At 53.6% G+C, this 13,252-nt stretch overlaps 1 protein-coding gene across 2 annotated transcripts; it reads right to left on the bottom strand.

Moving 5' to 3' along the window:
- Window positions 1-8,840: 8,840 nt before the first annotated feature.
- On the bottom strand, window positions 8,841-12,748 carry LOC100285685 (nucleotide pyrophosphatase/phosphodiesterase). Of its 2 annotated transcripts, XM_008682166.3 has the most exons (13): window positions 12,640-12,748; window positions 12,312-12,526; window positions 12,103-12,194; window positions 11,868-11,934; window positions 11,640-11,762; window positions 11,252-11,344; window positions 10,903-11,032; window positions 10,712-10,793; window positions 10,453-10,585; window positions 10,154-10,359; window positions 9,938-10,063; window positions 9,503-9,812; window positions 8,841-9,402 (listed from the first exon to the last, which is right to left on the bottom strand). In XM_008682166.3, exons 2-13 carry the CDS (start codon window positions 12,495-12,497, stop codon window positions 9,097-9,099), a joined length of 1,854 nt encoding a protein of 617 aa, XP_008680388.1. In that variant the 5' UTR covers window positions 12,498-12,526; window positions 12,640-12,748; the 3' UTR covers window positions 8,841-9,096.
- Window positions 12,749-13,252: the final 504 nt, after the last annotated feature.

Genomic DNA, 13,252 nt, shown 5'->3' with positions numbered 1-13,252 from the left:
GCTTCTACTGGCCAACGGCGGTGGCTGACGCCACTAGAATTGTCCGCACCTGCGAAGGGTGCCAATTCTATGCGAAGCAGACCCACTTGCCCGCTCAGGCTCTGCAGACGATACCCATCACCTGGCCCTTTGTTGTGTGGGGTCTGGACCTCGTCGGTCCCTTGCAGAAGGCGCCCGGGGGCTACACGCACCTGCTGGTCGCCATCGACAAATTCTCCAAGTGGATCGAGGTCCGACCCCTGAACAGCATCAGGTCAGAGCAGGCGGTGGCGTTCTTCACCAACATCATCCATCGCTTCGGGGTCCCAAACTCCATCATCACCGACAACGGTACCCAGTTCACCGGCAGAAAATTCTTGGATTTTTGCGAGGATCACCACATCCGGGTGGACTGGGCCGCCGTGGCTCATCCCATGTCGAATGGGCAAGTAGAGCGTGCCAACGACATGATTCTACAAGGGCTCAAGCCCCGAATTTACAACGACCTCAACAAGTTCAGCAAGCGATGGATGAAGGAACTCCCCTCGGTGATCTGGAGCCTGAGGACAACGCCGAGCCGAGCCACGGGTTTCACGCCGTTCTTCCTGGTCTACGGGGCCGAGGCCATCTTGCCCACTGACCTGGAATACGGCTCCCCGAGGACGAGGGCCTACAACGATCAAAGCAACCAAGCTAGCCGAGAAGAATCGCTAGACCAGCTGGAAGAGGCTCGGGACAAGGCCTTACTACACTCGGCGCGGTACCAGCAGTCCCTGCGACGCTACCACGCCCGAGGGGTCCGGCCCCGAGACCTCCAGGTGGGCGACCTGGTGCTTCGGCTGCGGCAAGACGCCCGAGGGAGGCACAAGCTCACGCCCCCCTGGGAGGGGCCATTCGTCATCGCCAAATTTCTGAAGCCCGGAACATACAAGCTGGCCAACAATCAAGGCGAGATCTACGGCAACGCTTGGAACATCCAACAGCTACGTCGCTTCTACCCTTAAGATGTTTTCAAGTTGTTCATATACGTCGCACCCACGCAAAGTTTAGTCATCAAGGAAGGGTCGGCCTCGCCTCGGCAAAGCCCGACCCTCCCTCGGGGGCTAAAAGGGGGGGACCCCCTCTGCGTCGATATTTTCCTCGAAAAAAGATCTCTTTTAGCAGAATATCTTTCGTGCTTTTCGACTACTTCGAAAAGCGGATCCTGAAAACGACGGAGTACACGTAAGCAGCCAAGGCTGACCGAGCCGAGGGACTCCTACGCCTCCGGGATACGGATACCTCACTCATCACCTTCTGCGATAAGTAACTCGCGTTCGGATAAAGTGATTCCGCGGACCGAACAAGTCTTTACGTTCGGAAGCTCTTCTGCCGAAGCGGTCCTTCGAGCCTTCTCGACTGAATCGGTGACAGGGCCTCATGGACGGGTGAAAGTACGCGTAAGCGGCAAGGCCGACCGAGCCGAGGGACTCCCACGCCTCGATATCCACAATGAACAAAGACACTGGCATTCAAAGTGCCCTTACAAACGGAACTCTGGTTCCGTCCCCGCGGGTATGAGCAACCTCGAGCCTGCGGGGCGACGAACATCGGGAGGCTCGCCAGCGACCTCTGCCCGCGCAGGAGGTAGAGCCCCGGCTCGCCTCGCTCCCCGCCCCAGCGAGGATGACGAACACCCCCGATGCTGAGGGCGGGATCACAGCCTGGCTTGCCTCTCCCCATCCAGGAGCTGGAGGTCACCGTCTTGGGTGACCACCAGCGGAGGGGAGCAACCGGGCTGTGTGATGAAAATCCTTGAAGCCGAACGATGGCTGAAAGGTACCAACTCCCACGGAGTTACGTTCCTCCAACGATGAGGCGAAAAGACAGCGGGTACCCCCCATCCGGGGGCTTGGAAGGTGGAAAGACGCGACGCATAAGGGAGCGAGAAGACATGGTCGCCTTCCGAAAGGGGTCGCCCTCCTTTTAAAGGCAACTCTCCCTACGTGCGCCCCCAAACGTCACGGGCTGAGTCTTCTCCAACACGCTCCAAGGCCCTTCCCTGCGGCGCGGGGGCTGGGTCCCGCGTGTCATGCAAACCGGCTCAGAGCAGAAGAAGCCAAACCGCCGCGCGTGGTGCACACAACCGCCCAGCAGTTACAAGCGACCCCCCACTTTTGCCCAGACCAACGGGCGGAAGGGGCGGGCAGCCATGCAGGCGGCATGCAATCGCGCCAGGTGGACGCGCTTCTCCGACTCCCAACATGCCAGCATGGAGGCCCAGGCCCACGCGTCACGCAACCGGCGCGCCAGATGCTGCATGCAAGCAACTGCACCGCCACTTGCGCCACCACCGCGCCTCTTCGGTTGCGGAACCAATACCGTGACTCGAGGAGGCCCAGCGCACGACCCAACAGCGCCAGCCTGGCGCGACGGTCAATACGGCCGAAAGTGGGCCGGCAGTAATGACGGTGGCAGGCGGGCGGGAGCAGCGGTCACGTCGTCGGCCAGACTCACGTCTCGTCCGGGGGCATCAAGAGAACCCCCTCTCACGGCGTGAAGACAGGGCGCCCGTGATCCGTTCCTCGAATGGCTCGCGCACGCGCAACGGCCGCCCTGCCAACAACTCGCCCCGTCGCATTAACTCCGCGGCGGGACAGGCGGCGCTTCTGGCAGGAGAAGCGGGCGACGCTTCGCCTTCGCTGCAATAACCGCGCCAAAAAAGGTACGCCACGTCGTTCGATTTCGTATCCTTTTCCTTTTTTCCTCTTTCTCTATCTCTTGCAACAGGGACCGGGAAAGGGGGATACCCCGAAAAGGATCCTTCCCTGTGAAGGAACCGGGCTCCGAGCCCCCCTACTGATCAGAGGTTCGAAGGCTGGCCCTCTGAGGGGTTCAACAGTCGCCTCAGATCGCGTGGGCCCTACACCCACTACTGGTCAGAGGTTCGAAGGCCAGCCCCTCGAAGGGCTCCACGACCGCCTCAGGCTACTCGGGCTCCGCGCCCATTACTGATCAGGGGTTCGAAGGCTGGCCCCCGAAGGGTTCACAGTCGCCTTAGACGTCGAGCGAGGGATGACCAGGGGTACGTTTGATACATAACCAAGGCTCGGGCTGCGCTCCCGAGGTACCCAAGGACATTTTCGAGACCAGTGGGAGCGATCTTGTAACAGAATCCCATCGGAGGGAGGCATCGAGCCCTCGGACCCCGTCGCCAGGGGACCGGGTCCGGCAGATCACCCGCAGGTACTTTTGGGCGTGCCTCTGGGCCCCTAGCCGACCCCCAACGAACGGGGCACGGACGTCCACTCGGATTACCCGCTTGCAGCTCACCGGAGACACCATGTTCGGTGCCCATCGAGGGTAACATGGCGCTCTCCCCCCTCCTCCTTGCGGAAAGGCGACGTAGGGGCGTATGTAAAAAAGCCGAGTCTGTCCCTGATCGCCCTCTCGCCCTGTGCGGAGGCTCGGGGGCTGCTCTCGCAAACCCGGCTCCGGTCGAACCGTTGACAACGTCAACATACCAGCCCGAGAACTTGGGCCCCGACCGTGCACCCGGGCTATGGCCAGTTCGCATGAGGGAACAACCAGACCAGCCGAAGCATTACGCAAGGCATTAAGACCTCGGGGGAGTGAAACCACTCCGCCGAGGCCTCGGGGGCTACACCCGGCGGGTGCGCTCGCGCGCACCCACCGGAACAAAATGCAACCGAGAAAGGCTGGTCCCCTTGCAAAAAAGTGCGACGAAAGCCTCCAAGCGAGTGCTAACACTCCCTTCGAGGCTCGGGGGCTACTGTCGGGGACCATAATTAGGGGTACCCTCAAGACGCCTAATTCTCAGCTGGTAACCCCCATCAGCATAAAGCTATAGAGGCCTGATGGGTGCGATTAAGTCAGGGATCAGTCCATACGAGCGACTCGATCACGCCTCGCCTGAGCCTAGCCTCGGGCAAGGGCAGCCGACCCCGAGGGATTTCCGTCTCGCCCGAGGCCCCCCTTTAACGGCGGACACATCTCCGGCTCGCCCGAGGCCTTGCCTTCGCTAAGAAGCAACCCTGACTAAATCGCCGCGCCGACCGACCGAGTCGCAGGAGCATTTAACGCAAAGGTAGCCTGACACCTTTATCCTGACGCGCGCCCCCCGGCAGAGCCGAAGTGACCGCCGTCACTTCGCCGCTCCACTGACCGGTCTGACAGAAGGACAGCGCCGCCTGCGCCACTCCAACTGCAGTGCCACTTGACAGAGTAAGACTGACAGGCAGTCAGGCCCTGCCAAAGGCGCCATAGGAAACTCCGCTCCGCCCGACCCAGGGCTCGGACTCGGACTAAGCCCCGGAAGACGGCGAACTCCGCTCCGCCCGACCCAGGGCTCGGACTCGGGCTAAGCCCCGGAAGACGGCGAACTCCGCTCTGCCCGACCCAGGGCTCGGACTCGGGCTAAGCCCCGGAAGACGGCGAACTCCGCTCCGCCCGACCCAGGGCTCGAACTCGGGCTAAGCCCCGGAAGACGGCGAACTCCGCTCCGCCCGACCCAGGGCTCGGACTCGGGCTAGGCCCCGGAAGACGGCGAACTCCGCTCCGCCCGACCCAGGGCTCGGACTCGGGCTCAGCCCCAGAAGACGACGAACTCCGCTTCGCCCGACCCCAGGGCTCGGACTCCGCCCTGGCCTCTGCCGAACGACCTCCGCCTCGCCCGACCCAGGAGCTCGGGCTCGGCCTCGGCCATGGAAGACAGACTCGACCTCGGCTTCGGAGGAGCCTCCACGTCGCCCGACCTAGGGCACAGGCGCGCCACGTCAACAGGAAGCGCCATCATCACCCTACCCCGAGCCAACTCGGGCCGCAGAGAACAAGACCGGTGTCCCATCTGGCTAGCTCCGCCAGATAGGCAATGATGGCGCCCCGCAAGCCCTGTGACGACGGCGGCTCTCAGCTCCCTTACGGAAGCAGGGGGACGTCAGCAAGGACTCGACCGCTCCGACAGCTGTCCCTCCGCCAGGCTCCATTGCTCCTCCGACAGCCACGACATCACACTAGCAGGGTGCCAAGATCTCTTCGGCTGCCACATTGGCATGTACTTAGGGCGCTAGCTCTCCCTCCGCTAGACACGTAGCACTCTGCTACATCCCCATTGTACACCTGGATCCTCTCCTTACGCCTATAAAAGGAAGGACCAGGGCCTTCTTAGAGAGGGTTGGCCGCGCGGGGACGAGGACGGGACAGGCGCTCTCTTGGGGCCGCTCGCTTCCCTCACCCGCGTGGACGCTTGTAACCCCCTACTGCAAGCGCACCCGACCTGGGCGCGGGACGAACACGAAGGCCGCGGGATTTCCACCTCTCTCACGCCCGTCTCCGGCCACCTCGCTTCCCCCCTTCGCGCTCGCCCACGCGCTCGACCCATCTGGGCTGGGGCACGCGGCACACTCACTCGTCGGCTTAGGGACCCCCCGGTCTCGAGACGCCGACAGAACCCATACCCGACGGGTCGGATATCCGACGGATATCCGAACCCGCGGGTAAAATTGCCATCCCTACACCAGCCAGATGCAAAAATAGCTCTGGAGCCTGGCTCCGTCTGTACACCGAAAATCGGGCGTTTATGGCGAGCCTGGCTAGCTGCATGCAATCCGTGCTCATGTAAGAGGATGTGAGGCAACCAAATAGCTATTTCATTCAGACAGGCTTGAATGAACCATGTAACCAAACAAGATCAGGTTGTATGAATAGAGCCTGTCTACAGTCTAGTTGAGGGGTGCGAGCCACGATGTCATCGTTCAGCCTAGTGCTGCAACTTGGGCCGTGCCGTGCCGGCCCGGCACGAGCCCGCCGTGCTTCGGGCCTCAGTTAGTCGAGCCTAGCTAGCACGAAATAAAATCGGGTCGTGCCTTACTGGGCCTGGTGAGTAGAAATAAGGCCCAGCACGGCCCTAAAGCACGGCGGGCTTCCGTTGGGCCGTGCTGGCCCAGGCACGACACGTAATTAAGTTTGTATCTCGGTCGTCGTGGGGAGATCAGGAGATGGCCGCTGGGGAGATGGCCGCTGGGCTGGCGCCTCAGGAGATCCGGAGATGGCGCTTGGGATTGGCCGCTGGGCACCTGCCTGGGCGGCTGGGCGTGCGCGGTGCATGGCCGCTGGGACCGCTGGACGCCGCGCCTGGGAGTGGGCGCGTGGCCGCAGGACCGCTGGACGCCGCGCCTGGGAGTGGGCGTGCGCGGTGCATGGCCGCTGGTGGCGGCTGGCGGAGAAGACGAGCGGCGACCGACGCCAGGGGAGTCGAGGCGAGAATTGAAGACGGGCCGACGCGTGGGAAAACGAGTAAACCTAATTAAATGGCGGCCGACGCTGGACCGGGCTGTTTCCGTGCCGGGCCAGCACGAGCATGGCCCACAACAACGTGTCGGGCCTGGTAGCACGACAGGCTGAAATTTAGAGCACGGCCCAGCCCGTGATTCGTGCCGTGCTAGCCCGAATTTAAACCAGTCGTGTCGGGCCGGGCCTTTTTACATTTTTCACGGGCCGTGCTCGGGCCGGCCCTTTAGGCACGGCCCAAACTTTCAGGACTAGTTCAGCCATCCAAACACGCCCCGATGCCGGGAATGGCCGCAACGCAGGCCCACGCGGCCACACCGCCTACTGCACTCTAGGGTTAGGGAGTGTTTTGAGTTTAGTCTCCATTAATGTTTGAATAATAATAGTAATTACGGATATTAAATATAATTTAATTATAAAATTTATTACATAAATAAAGACTAAATCTAATTAAGCTTATATTTAATATTTATAATTAATGTTTAAACATTTGATGTAGTACGAACTAAATTTTACAAAGGAAGTTTAGATGATCGATTTCTATGAAAAGTTTTACTTGGAACAGAGAATTGAATCATATCAATCTCTTTAAAATTTCTATGGAATAACAGCCTCTATAGCAATTTTGTAGGAAAATAAGCATGAGATCCAAATCCAACTTCAATTTTTCTTTCTTCTGTGTCTTGCATTTCTATGTTTTTCATGTGCATGATCGAAACACATGTTTTTGTGACTTTTTCTGTGTTATAAATTACTATAGGATTCCAATGACATGGATATTTTAATACTTATGTTTTTCTTATTGCTGCTTTTTTTAGAATCCTATGTTCCAAAAAAAAAACCCTAACCTTTAGTGGCTAAAATTTAGTTATTTTTGGTCTCTAAACTGCCAAAACAGTATGACAAGTAGACCTCCCAAATAAAAATCTAGGAACTAAAGTTTTGGAGTGTGACAAAAAGAATCAAACAAACCGGTAGAAAGTTTTGGGAGAAAAAAAGGTTTTAGGGCCAATAAAAAGAAAGTGTTCTGTCCACGGGTAAGCTTTCTAAAAAAAAGCCAATAAAGAGACTCATATTTGCACGGGGTTAGTTAAAAAGAAAGCTTGGCGGGAAATGTCTGATGCTGAGAGATGCTTGATGGGTCCATCCGTCCATGGCATTTAGCAGCGGCTCTGAAACTTCGACAGGGCAGCCAATGCCCAATGGAATGGAGCGTCTTGGTTCAGCGTTCGCATTCTTGGACCCTTTTTTGCTACACGGAATTTCCCCCCTCCTCACAAAACAAGATCGGGAGGGCGTAAGGCTGTCGTTTGGCTGGACATCCCGCGGCCATCAAAACACTGGCAGCTTCAGAGATGAAAGGTTTGGCACGAAACTCGAGACAAAAGACCGTAGACAACTGACTACTAGATGGCTGCTGACCAGCCCTTGGTAGCTTATTTCTATCACGCGTGGATTGAATGCGATTAGAAAAAATTATAAAGGATTTTTACTTGATTAGAATTTAAATCCACTCAATCCTACCTAATCAATACCTAATCAATATGGATTAAGAGCAAAATGAATAAACGCTAAGTAGATTCTGAATCTAGATCTCTAGAGTCTCTTCCTCCTTGGTTTTAAGTGACAGTAGGAAAGCTTCTTCTAACAATTATATTTTCAACCGAAAGAAAACATCTCTCCTTGGTTTGCATTGATCGAGTACCGAGAAAATGCTTAAAACAACCTGAACCCCCTTTGGAACAAAGGGAACAAAGGAAAAGTAGAGAAATTTTGGAGAATTGGAATCATAGAGTAAATTTTCCTATATAGACCTTTGGAATAAAGGATTGAGTTCATATAAACTCTATAAAATTCATATAGGATTGCTCATTGTAGTAAGATTTTGGGGATTTCTAACAAGAGTCCAACCTCTTGGAAACTTTTCTTTGTGTCTATCTCTCTCCTATGTGCATCCAAACATTCCATTTGATGTTTTCATGTATTTTTAATTCGTATATAGGATTGCAGTTGCAGTGGTGGCCCTGAGGTTGGGGCGGAGGGGCTGCCGCCTCGGACCCCCAATTATATAGGGCCCCGAACCTAGTTATACATTCAGTAATTAGACTATCAGACGCAATAGTTTAATAGTGAAATGTCGAATAATTAGCAACCACAAAGCATTCACAACCCGATCGTATTTAAACATGTTAAAAGAACTTTTAAGATAATATTATAATATATATCTTTTTATTTATTTGTTGCTTGGTATGAATATTTTTAGATATGTATCGAGTTTATATATTGGTACCATTTTTATATAACAATAGTTTGATGGACCTCTATTTTAAATTTGCCCCGGACCCCTAAAACCTTCGGTCCGTCGGTGTGTAGTTGTCACGCAACTCCACTCCTACGTTTTGCCCCGTATTTTACCAATCTTGCCTTCCAAAGGGGCTTAACTCTTTTTCATCGTGATGTTGTATTTTGACCAAAGTATAACTTTAGTTTTTGTAGGAGTTCTGGTGTTTGACCTTAATAGCCGTTGTAGATTACAAATATTGGTCGGTCTCTCGTTTTCGGCAGTGTCCCGGAAAATAAACCAAAACGTTTTGGTTAACCCTTCTCATACTAAAACATATTTTAGCTACGGGTAGAACAACATAGTTTCACATGCAGGTAACGGAGGCAGTAAAGAAAACGCCTCATTTATTGGCGCACTACCAAAAAAAGAAAAAAAGAAAAAAAAAACTATGTACAGTAACTTGAATCGCTGCTGCCCTGCAAGAGACCCACCGCACGGACCGAATCCCTTGTCTGAAAAGTGAAAACCACCGCGATCGTGAGGCTTCATGAGGCCAGTGTGGTCCGGGGGCAGTTGTCGACGGAGCAAGCGAGGACGTCCCGGTAGTCGCGCGAGATGGTGAAACGGTCGTACACGTTGCCGTCGCGGCTCTTCTTGTACTCGAACAGCAGCGACGAGTGGTTGAAGGCGGTGAGCTTGACGAAGCCGTGGTCGAAGTCGGTGAAGTGGCTCCACTGGATCTTCGAGGCGGCGAACTCCGAGAGGCTGGCTCCCGCGCCGCCGACCACGACGTGCGTCGTCGCCTGGAACGGCCCGCTGTAGTGGTCCGACGCGTCGACGACGCACTGGCTCTGCAGAAAAATTGGTTGGAAGATTACAGTCAAGGCTCTCTGTAGGATGAATTACAAGCACTTGTTCGCTGGCTGTAGATGGAAGCTGATGAAGGCGCACCTGGTAGACTGGGCACGTCCTCTCGTAGCTGTGGACGTGTCCATAGAAGGCGAGGTCGACCTTGTACTTCTGCCAGAGCTCCTGCAGCGCTTCCCGCCCCATGGGCTCCTCGAACGTGCCCTCCGACTCGTAGTAGGCGCAGGACGAGTACCCAAGGACGCGGTGCGCGAGGAAGACGAGCCACGGCTGCTTCTGCCTGTCGACGGACGACAGGCACCGCTCGATGAACCTGTACTGCTCGGTCCCGGGCCTCCAGTCCTCCTCCGTGTGAGCGACGCAGAACCTGAACATGCCGTAGTCCGTTGCGTACCTGAAGAAGAAGAAGGAAGGAAGGATCAGTGTTCACTGCTGTGCTCAGTCAGTAGCAAAGTTAAGACATGGCAGTCTGGAGAAAGAAACTGCTATGGCCTTACGTAACTGAGCCACTACATTTACCAGAACTTTGCGCGGTTCTCAGCCGGAGTGTAGAACACGGTTTGGGCAGGGACGCCGCATTCTCCGCCGGAGTCGAGGTTGCCGTAGAATGAACCGGTGCCAGGCCAATCCCTCTCGTGGTTACCACTGCAGAAGCTCCTCTTCTTGTAAGCAGTATTGTATACATGGGAGGGACATGAGATGAGAGAGTATCGAACTGAGAGGCACTCAGCTGACCTGCCAACCATGTATGGCACCGTCGAAGCAATCGGTTCGATCTGTGCAGTGAACTGATCCCACTGAGACAAGTAGCCGTTCGCGTAGCAGATGTCCCCGATGTGGACCACCATGTCGATGTTTTCTATGTCACTCGTGATCTGGTACGTAGTATTCAGTGAACCTGGCTGGAAGTTGTTGAACTCATTTGAACCATCTGCCTCTGCCTGTAGAAAAGATGCCAGAAGATTGAAAATGGCAATGCCAGTTTGTTATTTGACTGAAACTAGGATATATATATGGAAGAAGGAAACATGTACCTTTCCCATGTCTCCAAATATGACAACTCGCTGCAAAGAATCTTGTCCAGGGTAAGGTGATGCTCTGAAGCTGTATGATTTGCTCCAGACGCGGGTCCCATTCATTAGCCTGTGGCCAAGCCTGTAAGTGTACCTGAATTTGTTTTTGCAAATCAACATGGTTGCTTATTAGCTCACGCTGACTCTGTCACGTACAGTTCCATAACACATGGAAATGTTTAAATGGTCATATACAAATAATGCAAGACAGAACCCATACCGCGAGTCTGGCCACAGATCCTTCAGGTAGCTAGTATGGATGTAGCCAGGATGGCGCCAACCAACAGTTCGCGCTGGTGCACCTGATAGTTTGCAGGCTAGATTAGAAGACATACGTCGGATAGTAAACCGTGGCTGTCAAAAGCTTCTTCGTTCGTCTCTAGGGAGATCAGGAAAACAATAATAACTTACCACACATGCTGTTTCTGTCAAACGTTAGAGTTCCAGCTGGAGCAAGAAACCGGCGTCCGCCTTTCTCGCCCCATTCAACGAAAGGAACCGCTTCTGTAATATCATAGCCACTTGTCCAGGTTACTGTCATCTGTACAAAAACAAAGTCAATAGTTCCACATTCTTGGATCGGAGACCACAGTTAATTTATTTCCACAAGGTAAGTTCTCCTCTGTTGATACAAAGTAGTCGAGCAGAGAGAAGACCACCAAAATAATTCCTTGTGAAAAAACATACACGTTCACAGGGTCTCGTCTAATCCACAAAACTGAAACGGTTGTCGCAACAGTGGAATGACAAGAAGGCTTACTTCATTCCAAGACTTGCCTTGCGCCAAACGTGGGTACACCGGCGCCTTCGGATTCGCAAATGCCACCTTGTTGGAGACGGCAATCAGCTTGGGCTGTTACAGGGGTGGCTTTTTGGTTCAGATGGAAAACATGAATGGATGGATACATCTTCAAAAAATCCCAAATTATACTGGATGCAAAAGAAGTGCAGGAGATGCAGCCCCACAATTTCTTGAGTAGCGAATGACTGAACACATGTTTGAATCAACCTATAACCATCTTTCGGCTAACCTAGCCTCCTCCGTGTACATGAATATTGACCTGTTGTCCATCGACTACGCCTTTCGACCTGATCTTAGGCCCTGACTCACCCTAGTATCCTTTTTTTGGGTGGGGGGGGGTGCTTACCTTCAAGAGGCCTCCTGAAAAAAGTGCGAACGAGAAATCTCCCCTCTGGTTGATCAGCTGAAGCTTCAGGTAGCCCTTTCCGGTCTTGTTATACCCATCATTTTTGAAGGTTGCAAACTGGTACTGCATCGAACGGAGAAGATATTGTTAGGAAATTAAAAAACAGTCAAGGTTCAAACACATACGCACTCGGGAAATTCTGAAACTCTGGCGTGGATACATGCTGACCTTGATAGGTGCAGAGCAAAGCACTGGAGGAGACTGCCTCGGATTCTCAGGCTCACAGATCGCAGCACTGGCAAATGCCCCGAACAAGAAACGTCAGACTGAACGTCTGCGCTGCACTTTCTTTGCAGAGTACTAGAGTGTTTATGGGGGGGAGATCTATTTTCCCGTTTGGTTGGTTGAGTTTTACTGATCCAACCAATCGATTAGCGAGACGGTGATACTGTTAACTCGTTACCTGAAATCCGCGGGAGAGAAGACACCGATCCAGTCGTCGCTGGATGGGTCGGGATGGAAGAACTCCACGTCCACCCATTCGCTGCTCTCGCCCTGCAGCGCCACAACCCCACACCACACACAGGTTCCCTAGACTGTCAGCGAACCAGAGATTGAAACCCTACACCCGAACAAGAGTGGTGGTGAGAAGTGAAGTGAACTGCAGCTGACCTTGAGCCCCAGTACCAAGGGGGACGCCCTGACGTGCGCCGCATCGTCGACGGCGAGGACCGCGCTCTCGACGGCGATCCTCGACAGCGGCTGCTCCCCGCCGCCGCCGCCACGTCTGCCAGGGTGCGCCACGGCGCTGACGGCCAGCCACGTGGCGGCCGCCCATAGCAGCAGCGGCGCCCTCATGCTGCCCTCACGAACTGCCAGCAGAGAGCCTAAAACAAACAGCAGATGCACCTGAATTCCCTGACCACTTGTTGTAGCAATAGCAATAGCGATCACCCAGGGAAGGGATAAAAAAAATAAAGGCAACGACTTGATGACGAACTGGGTTTGCGGAAGGGTCGAGGGCGGAGGGCAGGAGGAGCGGAATATTCCTGGCACCAGAGTGGCGTGCGGAACTGATAGCGCCGCGAATGCAGAGCGTTAGTTACGTCGCCATTGACTCTCGACTCTCGTCGTGTATTTAAAAAAACTGGTTTACAAAAATTGAGTATTTAAAAAACTGGTTTATATAAATTGAGTCGATTCAAATATACCAATTTATAATTTAATTTATAGAAATTAGATTTTCGATTTCTTAAAAACCAGAAAACTAGTCTCTTTAGCTAAAAGATAAAAGCTAGTTTTTTAAAAATTTGGTCGCTTCCAAACAGCCTCTATCAGTGTCCGTGCCAGTCATGTTGTGATGTTCAAATTTCCCGTCGCCATCGTGGTGACTTTGCTTTTGGCTTGTTTGTTGTTTCAGTAGGCAACTTTTCAATTTGAGTCAATCTTCAGTAATTTTTTCTTACGAATTAATCTTTTGTTTTTTCAGGTAACATTTTTTACTGGTTTTTGAATCTATTAAAATAAGATTTGGTTATGTCCAATTGGATACAACAGCACGGGCATGTCGGAATACGTCCTCCGTGGTTCGGATTCCTTTCGAATTCTTCTCT

Source organism: Zea mays, chromosome 1 (genome assembly GCF_902167145.1).
Source record: "Zea mays cultivar B73 chromosome 1, Zm-B73-REFERENCE-NAM-5.0, whole genome shotgun sequence".
In the NCBI taxonomy this organism is placed as follows: Eukaryota; Viridiplantae; Streptophyta; class Magnoliopsida; order Poales; family Poaceae; genus Zea; species Zea mays.
Note: the sequence above shows the minus strand (reverse complement) of the source record. Positions and strands in the feature narration are given on the sequence as shown.